The following is a 14,712-nucleotide window of genomic DNA, read 5'->3' on the forward strand; positions in this document are numbered from 1 at the left end:
AATGTGTACGCGCCGCGACACTAGTTCAGCTTACGAGTACCATATACGCACAATTCCCTACTCCCCAGGGGCACACGCTACTGTCGGAGGTGCCAGGGAGTGAATGGATTTGAACGCAAGTGTGAGGATCTTGAAGTCGATCCATTTGGTGATGGGGAGCCAGTGGAGCCTGGGCCAGAAATGAGTACAGAGTTTGGTCCCCTTCAGTACATGGGCAGCAGAATTTTGAATGAGCTGGATCTTGTGAATGGTGGAGCTGGGGAGACTGTGGTTTCATTCAATCCACGACTGCTTGTGGGACACTGCTGTGTGCAACTGTGCATTTCACCCACAAAATAATATAGTCAATTCACTTTACAGTATATTCTGTGAAGCGCTTTGAGATGTCTCAAAGACATGATAAGACCCTATATCAAATGCAAGGATTATTATTAAAGGTTCACAGGCCACAGCTGTTTGAGCTTGTAAGGAGCTTTATCAAAATGCAAGGCTTTATTAATATATACACACACAATATCTATCTGTACACATAAACACGTAGCGTACTATAGATGCACACATCGGGTAATTTATGACCAGTACCGGGCTGCCAAGAAGCATGGTTGAGGTCAAGACACTGGACTTATTTAAAAAGCAACTGGACATTGTGACGGGGACTGTAAGGTAGATTGTTCTGAAAGAATAAGATCCAATGGGTCGAAGGGCTTTCTTCATCCAAACCAATCTTGTGACCATATATGCATACACACACACAAACCTTCATGCTTGCCTACATTACAAAAGATATACACTGTCATGAAAAACATACACTGTATATATATATATATATATATATCTTACACACACGTTCTGTATAAATATATACACATACTGACAAACACTGTAAGAAAGCAACAAATTATTTTTGGGCCACCCAAACTTCTGTAAAGAAAAATTTGAAGTTTGGTTGGCACTGCTCTTTTGCTCTAAGATGATGCACACAACTTCTCCCTTCAAGGGAGGAAACTGAATTAGTGAGGGGGGAGGGCAGGGGGAAAAAAAATGTCCAAGCTATGTTCTGTTCTTTGTTAATCTTGGTATCACAAATAGGCACCATCTGACTATTGATTTATGGAATTTCTACTGTAGTAATTAGTTCTGTGTTGGCTTTATTCACCAATTAAAATGGCAAAATTGAGTTCAAGGAGATCAGTTAATTTTGGTTCACCCATATTCAATGTGGCCTCCAGCTTTAAACTTGATTGATCTTTATATTTGAAAACATGCACCCTATTATCTTGGGCTTTTTTTTCAGATCAGTAAAAAATGTACCTGGCATGAAACACATCCAGTGTACTATAGTATCATTTGCTTCTGACATTGCGATAAAAATAATACACAATAACAGTATTATTCCCGAAGACAGTGCCTGGTTTTAGTTTTAATGCAATTTTTTAAAAATGCAATTAAACTGTTTAAAAATACTGACAATTATCCTGATTTTATTCTATTGTATAGTTTCAAATAGATTTTTCTATCTGGAGAGACGGAGGGGGTCTATAAAGAAATCACATTTATGTAAGTAACCAACTATGTGGATATAAAAATAAGCCAGACTGGATCATGATTAAACTAACAAGATAAAGTTGAAAATTTCAAGACTCTAATTTCCAAGAACAGTGTGGCTTTCATTTTCATTAGTGCTTCCCAAATAAACATCAACTATAAATGCCTGCCTTTTATTTATAGTTACTGAAGACAATGGTTTCATTCAATAGCTTTCAAAATGCTTGAACCTAATCAAGTTTCTCCACCCAATATATGTTTCGAATTAGTGGTCAAATAGTTACTCCTTGAATTGCATCATCATTCCCCATATTGAATTGTTCTGCTTTCTTAAGACAAATCCGAATTTGAAGAAGGAAATATTGTAATAATTCTATCTTACAAACACATATGCTGAAACGTCTTGAAGTGCTTTGCAATTAATTGCTGTCAAGTGCACAGAGACTGTGTTCAGAGCAAACACTAAAAGCAATACTCCTTTAAAACCGCATTACACAACATTAACTAGTTAGAATCCTTATGAATACAACCTAACAAAACAACAGTTATACATGATTGAAAATCCACCCACATTTAGAAATTTAGCACCCACATACAGTGTAATACCAGCAAGTGAGCTTTAAAGAGCTGGCCAGACACTGTATTATGTCAAAACATGTCCTTTGAAGCTTTTCATGGAACCACAAGATACAATAATCCTAACTACATCAAAGAATAGATATTTTCACCATTGAATAATTTAAGACTGAATTAGAATTTGCAGAATAACATTGCTCTTAACTTTATAAACCCGTTAAGCTTTAATTTAGAGCCCCAACAGTTTTGGCAAAAAAAAACATGCATTGTTTACGCACTAGACTTGAAACTAAACTTAGAAAGTACTTAGCCGCAATTTACATTTGCATCTAGTCTTGAACTTTTTCACTTATTTGTTAAAGAACCATCGTATATACTAGTGTTCGTTGTCCACTGCAGTTTGTCACAGACAAGAATTATTTTTCCAGAAATGCAACTTTTTTTCAATCAAATAATTTTGCAGGGAAAGTTGCCAAATGCAATCATGTAAACACATCACTAATACTCAAATGATGTGCGTTATCCCTATACAGGCAGTCCCTTTTCTACTAATGCAAGTATTAATAGTGTGGTGGGGGAGAATAATATCAGGGCAGGATAATAAAATAATATTCCTTGCATTTGACGCAGACCTTCACTGTTTCAAAATATCTCAAAGTGCTTCACAGAATGTAGTGACTGGACTTATTTGTTGGAAAATTGCTTTTAAAGGGGTTGGCACAGACTTGATGGGCGCAATGGCCTTCTTCTGTGCTGTAAATGTCTATGGTCACATGGCAGCCAACTTGCACAGCACTGTCCTACAAAACAGTCATGAGGTGAATGACCCATTGACTGAAAAAAAGATTGTTGGCCATGGCAAGGATAACAATCCTAAAAAGTCGCTGCTCCAGGAATTGTGCCACTGGTTCTTGAACGTTCACCTGAACAATGGTTTCATGTTTCATTTGAAGGATGGCACCTCCAAGAGTGCAGGGCTCCCCAATAATAATAATCCTTGCATTTGATATAGTCACTGAGACATGAACGTGGGGCTTCACAGAATATATTGTAAAGTGAATTGACTGTAAATTTGTGAGCGAAACACAGTAGCCAATTGCTATATTAGTCTGTTAGCCTAGATCATGAGCTCAAAGCCCCCAACATGGGACTTGAATCCACAACTCTCTGATGCAGAGGCAAATTCCACTAACTGAACTGAACTGGCATCAGGTTCAATTGCAACACCCAGTTACATAACCACCCGATAATTGTCGTCCAGCCTCAGAATGGAGAAAGATTGATTGAATAAATTCCCATATCCTCAGTAAGTTAGTTGCTTCATAAAAATATTGCAGTGGAGTGTCAGTCTAAACGCAAACATAAATCCCAAAGTAGGGCTTGAACCAAGAACCTTCTGATCCAGGTAAACATGCTATCAATTAAACCAAGTTACCAGTCAATTATATGATTGAAATAAAAGGCAATTAGCTAAAGTGCCAGAAATTTCAAATAATGTTTAATTCGCCACAACTAAAAAACAATTACACATAAAATGACAATTTAATGCCATTTTTTTCCAGTCAGGAATTCATGTTTACCATGTTCCTCTCTTTCAATGTTGGTTTAATTTTCAATCACTGAACTAATTCCACAGCAAACTAGCATGGATAAACTCTAGCCAGAAGAGACTCGGTCGCAGCCTGATTCTATCACAAGTAAGTCACCTAAAAATAAGAGAGAAGAGTTAAACAATTTTCAAATAACACAATGGTGGATTTTATCAATCTACATTTCCACTGAAAAATATTGCAGGGGCTCTATCAAAGCTTGGGCTGGGTGGCAAGGGGTGGGGGGGAGCGCTGGGTGGCAAGGCACAGTAATGTCCCACAACATCAAGGATGTGATCAACCAATTTTCTGGAGGCTTGTTGGCCAGGACCCAGAAAGAAAGTCCTTTATCTATTTTTGAATAATGTCCTGGGTTCTTTAAGGTCCACTTGAACTGAGACGAGAACTCGAATTAACTTCTCATCCAAAGGATGGCTCTTCTGAAAATACAGCACCCTGCCCCATCACAGCATTATTGCTAGAATTTTGCAGTCCACAGCAATTTAACAGATGACAGGGGAGAAATTTTAAAGTGTTTATTACGCTGAATATCTTACTCATCTATAATAAGGATGCTCTTTGATTCTTTTAAATAGTCTCAGAGTCCCTGCGTCCTGTGATTTAGTGGTTTTGAAGCCAGGTAAATAAATGCTATCACAGTTGCCAGGCTTCCTAGCATTCCTTTCCTGAAATGAGTGGGATTCAGTTTGTTAAAGGCCCTGAATTAAATGAGCTCAGGGCTAGTCTGAACCTAATTCCCAGTTGGTAATATATCTACAGGAACAAAACACCCATCATTACACACCAAGTGAAACTCTCAAACAAGCCACAAAGCAACTGATGTGGGAAATGGAAATGTCACCGAATCAGTAAAGTAGTGCTCATCTGAAGCTGTGGTCGATTGTCAGATCAATGTGATGGGAGCTTTATGCTGCCTGTACGACACATTCTACGTGACCCAAGTGCCTCATTATAGACACAAATTGAGCAAATGTTCTATTCCCCAGGACTGATAGCAATCATTTCGATGTGCAAAACATTTCATTAAATTTATAAAACTGGAGCACAGTAAACGTACATTAATTTCTACACATAATTAGCTGACTCGAGTGCCAATTATAGCTATACTTAGAGCTGTATAATTAGTATGGATTTACTGTACTTCTCAGTGGAAGAATAAATGCTGTGAAATCCCCCAAATTCAAACAACAACAAAATTATAAAGGTAACGTAAGGAGCTGACAGACTTCACAAGAAGTTCGGACAAAGAAGACCCTTTGGTCCATTTGATTTAATCTGTCCAGAATAAGCATCCTACCATCTTCCTATTACAGCATCAAGCAATTAATTAATGAGTGCATGGTCCTGGCCTAAGGCACCATTCCTAGTTTCCTATTACAGCTGTTAATTAATTAATTACAAGATATGTTCACTGCATTCCCCTCCATGGTGGCCTAATGCTGTGCAATGCTTCCTTCAACTGGAAAGAGAGACCATTACCTCTGTGTTTTGCAGATACTAATGCATTTATAACCCAAAGAGAATGTCAGATTTTCTCCATTCACCACTTCCCACCCAAACCCAGGCTAGAACAGTTACTTTTCCATGAAGCAGCTCAACTAGTTTGACATTAATCAGCAGATAGATCCAATTGATTCACTCACTCAAACCTGCAACTATCTGTCTGGGTGAACAGAAGGGTTGCAATTTATAGCTATTAAGCACAATAGTACTGCTGCAACTCTGACTGGGCTACACTGATTTCTCATTGAATGTCTCCACAACAGCAAGGGAGGAAGGAAGTTAGAGGTTGTTGACCAAAGGCACACTGAAAGATGGCTTTTTTAAGAGAAGCAATTCAAAACCACTATTGGCACAAATAAAAAAAATTACTTTCAAAAGTTGAACAGCAGAAACTTTCACTACAGTGGTGAGATTATCATTACCTGGCTTTCGTTTCAGTTGCTCCATCCACAGTTCCTGGGTTACACTGGCAAGGTAGAGTGCTGCTCCTGTTGATGTAGTGGAACAGTCTGAATCAGCTTGAGAACAGGTTAATGCATTCAGTAGTTGCAAATGTAAACACAATGCAGTGCTATGCAAAGTACAGGACCATGGAACGTCCTCCCAACGTGAAAGGAGCTACACAAATGTAATTTGTTCTTCTGAACAGATGCGTGCGGATGACACCCAACTCTATCTTTCTGCCTCCACCCTCAAATCCAGGACCACTGGTGTCCTGACAGACTGCCTGTCGGACATCAAGTCCTGGATGAGGGCAAACTTCCTACAGCTGAATGTGAACGAGACTGAGGCCCTCCTGATTGGCTCGCACCAGCGCCTCAGCACCTCAGGCTCTGGCAGCACCAACCTCCATGGTTACACATTTCAACTCACCAAAGCCAGTCAGGAACCTCGGTGTCTTGTTCGACCCTCAACTGTCTTTTCTCCCCCAAATTCAAGCCATGACCCACTCTGCCTTCCCTCACCTCCGTAACATCGCCCGCCTCTGCCACTCCCTCACCCCTCAGGCCGCTGAAACTCTTGTTCATGCCTTCATCACCTCCAGGCTCGACTATGCAAACGCCCTGCTTGTTGGCCTTCCCAACTCCTCCCTCCACAGACTGCAGATAATCCAGAACTCTGCAGCCCGTGTCTTCTCCCACACCAAACTCCGTGACCCCATCTCCCCCACTCTTACCCAACACCATTGGCTCCCTATCCTTCAGAGGATCCAGTTCAAGATCCTGGTCCTCACATGCAACGCCCTCCATGGCCTCACCCCACCCAACCTCTGCGACCTTCTAACCCCCTACCAACCCGCCCGTTCCCTCCACTCAGCCGGCTCTGGCCTGCTCCACGTTCCCCGACCCACTCACCCCACCATTGGCGGGAGAGCCTTCAGCCACTCTGCCCCCAACCTCTGGAATTCCATCCCCCAGTCACTTGGCCTCGCCCCTTCCTTAGCCTTCTTCAAGTCCCACCTCAAGACCCTCCTCTTTGACCATGCCATCAGCCTTCCCCTCCCTTAGGCCCCCCACCCCAACCCCAGCTTGAGTCTGAAATGCTATACTCTGTCCAGCGCCTTGGGACGTCCTCTCGACGTGAAAGGCGTTATACAAATGTAATCTTGTTGTGTTTTAAAAATCTTACAGTACAGCAAAATGTAGTTCTGGGCAATCTCTAGATAATCTAATTAACCTTGAAAATCTGGTTTTCCAGACTATTTGGCTGCTCGTGGATTACTCCGAGATACAATGGACTCCCTTGTTTTTCGTCTCCTGTGCAAGGGTCAACTGGCCGCTGGTGCATCAGGTAGTTCAGGACATCAACATAACCCAATTCTGTACTCTGCTGAACTCTGAGAACAAGGTGAAACATTTTCAGTCAGGGAAGGGAAAATGACATTAAAAAACAGCACTTAGAACTCCAAGAGATTAGGACTATCCACCTTTTTTTTAGGTCTCAATGATAAGGGCTCATAGCCAGTGATTTAGAATGGGACTTTTTTTTAAAAATAGGAAATCATAATGTACATCACTCAGACTTGTGGGAACTCCGTTCCAAAGAATTTTCCGAATAGGATTCCTATATATTGGAATGATTTACTTCCAAGAGTCCCCACTCCTTACAAAATAATCCTATTGCTGCGTATTATAACCCCAATATACTTCATTGCAAAATGCACTGACTTAGCAAATGTAATATTAAATGCGTGGATCAGCAACAAGAAGGGCTTCAATAACTTAAATGAATGCAGAATGGCAAACTTAAAATGGAAACCACCCAATATTGTACAGGAATCAAGAGCTAAACTGGTGTTTGAGATGTGTTAAGTAATAAAACTGATGCAATTCAGTGCAACACACGCAGTAGTTGGCCACAAAGCCTGAAACAATTTGAAATAGAAAGTCACGATTGTTAAAGTTTTTGAATTTTTTTTACTCTTCTGCACTTTGGATCCATAATACTAAAGGATTATGGATTAGTTTTAATCCAGCATCATTACTGTAGTTATATAAGTGTGTAAGTGCAAACATTCTGCTCTCTCGTTGGAACAAGCTCAAAAAGGATTCAATTCAAAAAAAGCTACTCAGATCCTTGTAGTAAAAGGAATGAACTTTGGCATTACCAGTAAGCAAGGAGGCTGCAACAATAGCCTAACAGTCTTCTAACTGTGTAAACGAGTACATGGTCAAGTTAATCCCACGTGATCTGAAAGCTGTTCAATATGATTTCACATCTCTCTTTACCATGGCAAAATTGTCTCTCCTCCTAAGGCTGTTGACTTACACAGGAGGTATAATTCCACAACAGCCTTCCCCTTACAGCAAAGAAAACACTGGTTGATTTTCTCTCTTCCTATCCAGAGGCACCAAAGTTGGAGCTTGCCACAAATTGCCACCCTGGCCAACATCATCAAATTAACCACAGAAAGGAGACTGAACCTGGAACTATTACACACAGAGCCAGCCACGAGAAGAAAACTCGCTAATAGTGATATGTAGTAAAAGTATGAAAAAAAAGTTTTAGACAGACGACTCAACTTACAAATTAATTGCATTAACAATTTCCTTCCTTTCTGGATTTCGGTGCAGGAACATTTCTATTGCCCTTGAAAGAGTTAAAAGTACATTCAAATAAAAACAGAAAACATTTAATCCCGTTGGGATGCAGTCGTGGGATCTTCTGATACATTCTCTCTGGTTTCCTGTTGGACTTCATTCTTTGGCATTTCCTATTTGTTTAATATTTCTATTTTTTTTGGCTCACATTCCCGCTTTCCTTTGCACTCATTTTTTTTTAAAAAAAGAAACCTCCAAAATCTCAGGAAAAAGCTAAAAATCTATTAAACAAGCATAGGAAACAACGAACAATACTACCTCAGATGTGTCTAAATTCTTACTGATGCACTCTTAGGGCACAGTGTGGTTCATTTAATCCTGTCGTTTCCCAGAGCTACCTGTTGTGATCGACTTCAGTAAGTTGTAGTTGCAGTGAAGGAAGAAACAGCGCAGGAAGAAAAATATTCACGTTTCTCTGCATGATGAATTTCCAATATAAATGCAAGTTGTTGTTGTTGATGAGTTTCCAAAGCTCCCCCCAGGCACGTTATAGTGCCACTCCTTGAGCTGTTGCAGGTTTAATCGGAGTACCAATTGAAGACCAAAAATTGGCTTTGGTGACTCTGGGTTTCATATTCCCCTTTCTTTTAAATAATACAATTCTTACATTTAATATTGTGTCCGATCTTGCTGAAAACTCAAGAGTTATTTACACAATGAGCTACTTTCAAATGTAGTTACAGGTATGTAGGCAAGTGGAGCAGCAAATCTCCATCAGCAAAATCCTGTCAACTACAATGTGACATGCCAACCATTGTTTTTTTTAATTTATTTGTTGGAGGGAGAAATAGTAGCCAGGACAATGGAACTCCTCGCTCTTATTCCAAAAAGTGCTGAGAGATCTTCAACATGCACCAAAATACTATGATAGGGCTTCAATGTTTAACAGCTCATCTGAAGGTTGGCAACTTCATCAATGAGGTGCTCCCCCAATATGCACTGGGAGTATCAAGCTGGGTTACGAGCCATGTTCTGGCACGGAGTAAGAAACTACAATCTTCTGAGATTGCTACCAACTGAGCCAAACGGATACCTGTTCAGACCACTTCAGGCATTTCTCCTGCCCCCTTGCTTCCTCTTGTCTCAGACACTGATTAATGTTCTTCTTGTTACTCCACTCCTTGCTTTTAGCTTGATAATTCCATCTTGGCATCAAATCCTTCCCTTTCTGATGGCCAGGGATTCTCCACCTCACCCACTGTTATCAATCTGTCACTGTCCTTCTGTTACAAGACTGTTTTCTTCACTGAAATCAGATGGAAATGCCACTGTCCTAAACGCTGAAATAACTAAACCTTTAAGATTTTATGATGGGATGATGGGAGGAAACCACGAAGTACAGATCAAAAGGCACATCACTATTATATTATAATAATCCTTGCATTTGATGTAGCGCTTTTCACATCTTCTAGACGTCTCAAAGCGCTTCACAGAACATACCATAAAGTGAATTGACTGTATATTTGTGGGCGAAACACAGCAGCCAATTGAGTACAACAGTGTTCCACCCCCGGAAAAGCGATCCACCAATCAACTAAAAACTGGGTTCCGACTTACTGCTTGGTAAACAAACACATGTAGGTAGAGTAAGGAAACTTGCCCAACATTTTGCCCTGCCGGGAATCGAGAGGCAAGTGCTGCTCTAACCACTGAGCTGCAGGACTCCCATCATCAGCAGTCTCATGTTCTAGCCCCTTTGCAGGCAATTATTATAAGCCAGGATTCCTGGGTGCAAGGATCACCAGGGAAAAGGGTGCAATCCCACTATAACAGGACAGCAAGTTACAGTATTCTCAGTGGTACTATTCCACAGTGCTCTCAGATTCTCTCTCCTTCCTCTTCTGAATGCAATGACTCATGCTGCAGCACACAGCAGTTCCACAGTCACAGAAAAGGCCCTCAACACAGAGCGGCTTCATTGCAGTGGGGCCTCCTGTCGGAAACGAAAGGAAATGCTTTTGCTCTCTGCTAAAATAAACAAATCTCTGGTTAAAAAATAGACCAAGCAATAGTATTCAGTGTTCAAATGGCAGCTGAGCAGAATTTCTCAGACTATATATTTTTCAAGGCTGGCCTTAGAAGGCGCTCACTGATCAAGTCCTGTAGCTCAGTGGTTAGAGCACTCGCTTTGCAAATGAGAGACCTGAGTTCAATTCCAGGCAGAGGGCGAAACCTTGGGCAAGTTTCCTTACTCCACACAGAGCCTAATAATAATCCCTCCAAAACCAAAACCAATAATTAAATTGGTCATTTTCAATCTACGACTGTTTGTGGGACATTGCTGTGCGCAATTGGCTGCCGCGTTCGCCCACAAATATAGTCAATTCATTTTACAGTGTGTTCTGTGAAGCGCTTTGGGATGTCCTCCTGACGTGAAAAGCGCTATATCAAATGCAAGGATTATTATTATTATAGTTCAAAATCCTGGTTCTCACCTTCAAAGCTCTCCATGGTCTTGCTCCCCCCTATCTCTGCGACCTCCTAACCCTCTACCATCCTGTTCGCTCCCTCCACTCAGCGGGCTCCAGCCTGTTTCATGTCCCCCTCCTTACTCACCCCACTATTGGCGGGTCTTCCGCTACTGTACCCCACCTTCTGGAACTTCATCCCACAGTTTATGCTGTGAAAAGCTTTGAGAGGTCTATATATCAAATGCAAGGATTATTATTATTATAATCACTATATATTGAACAGTCTTCCCCCACTGGAATGTACACATGCACAGATGTTAAGAGAGGGCAGGATCAGGCTGGGCTGAAATAGGTCCCACTACCAACATTTTATGTCAAACCATGAACAATGACCACTTGGGTGAGATGCCAGGGGGGTCCATTTACCAATTGTGGAACTGAACTCCAAGACACATTTACACTTTCAGAGAGTGTGTGTGTGTGTGTGTGGAGGGGGGTGGCGGTTAAACCAAATGGAAGTACATTACAACAATAAGAATCTTTACATTTCATGTAGGGCCTTACCTCTTTGAAATGTCCGAAAACTCAAGTTTTCCGTAAAGTTTAGCAATTGTAGATTTGTCCAACGAACAGCCATAAAATGTGAATGCACATTTTTTTTTAAAATCAGGGGAATTGTTGGCCAGGACCCTGGAGAAACTCCCTTCTCTTTTTGAACGGTGCCACGGGATCTTTATTGTCTACCTGAACAGGCAGACGGGGCCTCGGTTTAATTACTCTCCTCTAGTATTGCATTGGAGTGTCAGCCTAGATTATAGATTATAAACTCAATGTCCTGACATGGGGCTTGAACCGATAACCTTCTAACTCGGAGCCACTTGGGTGAGATGATATTGTGAATACAGACAAGAGATATCTTCCATACAAACTGCAAGCATGGAAACATCAGAGCATAACACCAGTTTGGATTGAAGCTCAACTATGCTTTGATTATAGCTCACCTATGTCTGAGAACTTCCATTTTCTGTTTGCCACAAGTAGAAGCTTCGCTGACGACCTGTGGGTCTAATGATCTTGGAGGCTGCGAATTACTGACAAACGACCGATAAAACTGAAATTCAATGCAGCGACATGAAATGTTAAAATGGAAAGAGTTAATTGCTGTGGTCCACATCTAGACTGTTAGATCAAAACTCTTCTCAAAGTATTGTGGTGAACAAACAGCAACATGTAAGATTGCACAAAAAACAGCTTCAGATTAAGAATGAAGTCAACCATACTCAGTATTTGGTTCTTACCCACCTGGCCTTGACTTGACTGCAATACTGAGTAACTGCTCTGAATCACTACAATATTGAGTAACAGCGTTCTGAATCAAGGTTGTGATTAAGTACAGGGCTGTGACTGAGCGACAGTGCTCTGGGGCCCTTATGCTACACTCACTGTATTACAATGTTCATTGTCGGTTTGATTTGGAAAGAATCACCAAACCACAATCTCTGAACTCTGCCTTAGGCACATTCCACCAATACCAGTCAAATGTACCAAACTCTGTATGATTCTCATTGTGCACATCTATAAGGACATTGTGAAACAAATAATATTGTGTAAAACATACCTATCCCTCAACTCGAGTGTGTAAATCTTTTACAAATGTAAAAATAGATTAAAAATAAATAATACAAAAAGTTATAATTTGAATACGATTCATTCCAACTGATCACATTAAAAAAAACTGTACACAAGACAAGGGGAGACACAGTTAGGAAGTGTTGAGAAATTAATCTAGCACTGAAGAGCCATCTCCACTCCAATCTATCTACTTATCCACCTCTCAAAATGTTTTATTCAAACCATTTTGATCATTCAATGAAAACTCAGTTGTAGTTATACAACCAGAGCAGTTTTATAATGTGTTAGATATATTATTTATAATATTTTATATCATATTAAAACTGTAGGCATCGTAACAGTTTGAAGCATTGGATGGATTCTTAAAGAGGAACATTGAAGGAGAGCAGAAGGGATGAGATTTGCTTCTATCAAGAAAAACACGAGCACCAACTAGATACAACAATCATTGCATTTCACATCGCGCATACAAGCGCTTCACAACGTTTCTGCAAAAGTGTGACTGGGTATTTGTAGGCTTCAAACAATGCTCATCCGGTTATGAGAGATGATGGAGTACATAGCTGCCACGATTGGCTTTGATTTCTGATCTGCAGATCCCCACCGCATGATCACATCGACAATCAGCAGTACAATTAGTGGAGGTCAAGGAGTACGTGTATATATACACTCACACACACACAAAATGGCTCTGGAGATCTCAGTCATGGTAGTGGTACAACCAAATTGTAAAGCAACATTAAACTTCTCTAAAGAACTCCCTTCAGAATTTGTTTTTAAAAGAAATGATTCTGTTGTCACAGGCAGCCTGGGGAGCATACAGAACAGAAAGCTGCAGGTTGGATCTTAGTTTTGTGCTGCTTTAAGTGGAGTGGGAAGGAGGTCAGGGGGGGAAAGAGAATAGGCATTAACAGGAAGCACCATGATCAGCCTCAGCTCCCAAGATAGAACAGTTGTGACGGGAAGAGAGAAAACAGATAGGATTCCTAATGCCAATTGCTATCCAGTGATTTCTGCTGCAAACTGAAGGTGTATAAAATTCAGGAGCCTGAATGCATTCCTCATCCCTCCCCCGTCCTGGGGTTGAACAACAAGCAGACATTCACTAGGGTCAACCACCTTCAAGAGAGGACAGTGAAAAAAATGGTGAGCAGAAAAATTAATCTGAGTACGTTTTTGTCCTTTATTGTATTCATGAGTAATAACTCTTGTATTTGATATAGCACCTATAAACGCTGAAATGTCAAAGCGTTTCACAAGGTATTCTGTAAAGCTGCAGTGACTGTATTTGTAGGTGAAAATCAAGAAAAATTTTATTGAACACTGTAGGTAGGGAACACACAGTAATGGATATGGCTCCACCAATGTGACCACCATAAAGAGCAGCAATTCTGTAAGGAAGCAGCAGTTTGACAGTTGACATTTTGCTCCAGCGACGAGACAGCTGAAAATTTCCACCTAAAATCTGTATCAACAAGCAATAAATATGAAATCTTAAATCTACATTAAATAACACTTTATTTGTTCCCCTTATAGACTGCTCGGCACCTCCATAGCTTTCTTCAGAGAGCAAGGCTGGATGTAGAGTTTACACCACCACTACCACAACAGCCGATTATACTGAACTCCATAAATCACCAGCTGTGGCACTGGCTATGTTAACCATGCAATTAATTCATTCATTCTTTCAGCAGCTTATTGAAGCAGAACCAATAATTCTGCACATTGACTAATGTTTTGAGCGGATTCAAGTTCAAAGGCTGAAATGGTATAATCCTGATTTGGGGGGTGGGTTACAATGCTCATCATTCACAGTGTAAGGAGTGGATTGAGAGACGAGTCTCAATTCGACTCGAGCTCCGTTGCGGAAGCGAGTTGCAGAGTGGAGGAGGCTGCAGCATCTCTGGCAAAGAGGGTGGGAGTGTTAGAAAACTGGAGGAAAACCTTGACAGGCAGTATAGAAAATAATATCCTGAGGAGCATCGAAACATACCCCCATCTCAGCTCAAAGTGTCAGGCCCAGGCACTAAACAAAAGGGGATTAAAACAAAGGAAATCGATCCCCAAAACTGCTCCTCTCCTGTAAAAATTCTGGAATTGAGATGCACCGCATTTGCCAGTTCCTTCTGTAACAGGAGCAAAGCAGACAATGCAAAGGGTCTTGGTTTCTTTTGAGCCGTGATTAAAATGAAACTCCAGCCTCAAAGGGGACAGGCTTGGTGTTTCTATGGATGTGACTATGGAGCACATGGAGATGATCTCACCAGCAAGGATTGTTCCAATCCCAACAGCAACAAGACGTATCTTTTATTAAAAGCATTCACAGCAATCCAA

At 40.8% G+C, this 14,712-nt stretch overlaps 1 protein-coding gene across 3 annotated transcripts in view; it reads right to left on the reverse strand.

The window, feature by feature from the left end:
- Positions 1 to 14,712, reverse strand: part of cyth3a (cytohesin 3a) — a 52,834-nt gene that overhangs the window by 36,613 nt on the left and 1,509 nt on the right. Inside the window, exons 2-4 of one of the 3 annotated variants that reach the window (XM_007884583.2) lie at positions 11,748 to 11,857; positions 5,657 to 5,722; positions 3,604 to 3,827 (exon numbers count right to left, since the gene is read on the reverse strand). In XM_007884583.2, the coding sequence (XP_007882774.1) occupies positions 3,824 to 3,827; positions 5,657 to 5,722; positions 11,748 to 11,857 (180 nt within the window). In that variant the 3' untranslated portion in view covers positions 3,604 to 3,823. Of the gene's footprint in view, positions 1 to 3,603; positions 3,828 to 5,656; positions 5,723 to 6,911; positions 7,072 to 11,747; positions 11,858 to 14,712 lie in introns of those variants that run through there. The other 2 variants (XM_042340958.1, XM_042340957.1) reach the window with 2 other exon arrangements.

This window comes from Callorhinchus milii, unplaced genomic scaffold, assembly GCF_018977255.1.
Source record: "Callorhinchus milii isolate IMCB2004 unplaced genomic scaffold, IMCB_Cmil_1.0 Scaffold16, whole genome shotgun sequence".
Classification (NCBI taxonomy): domain Eukaryota; kingdom Metazoa; phylum Chordata; class Chondrichthyes; order Chimaeriformes; family Callorhinchidae; genus Callorhinchus; species Callorhinchus milii.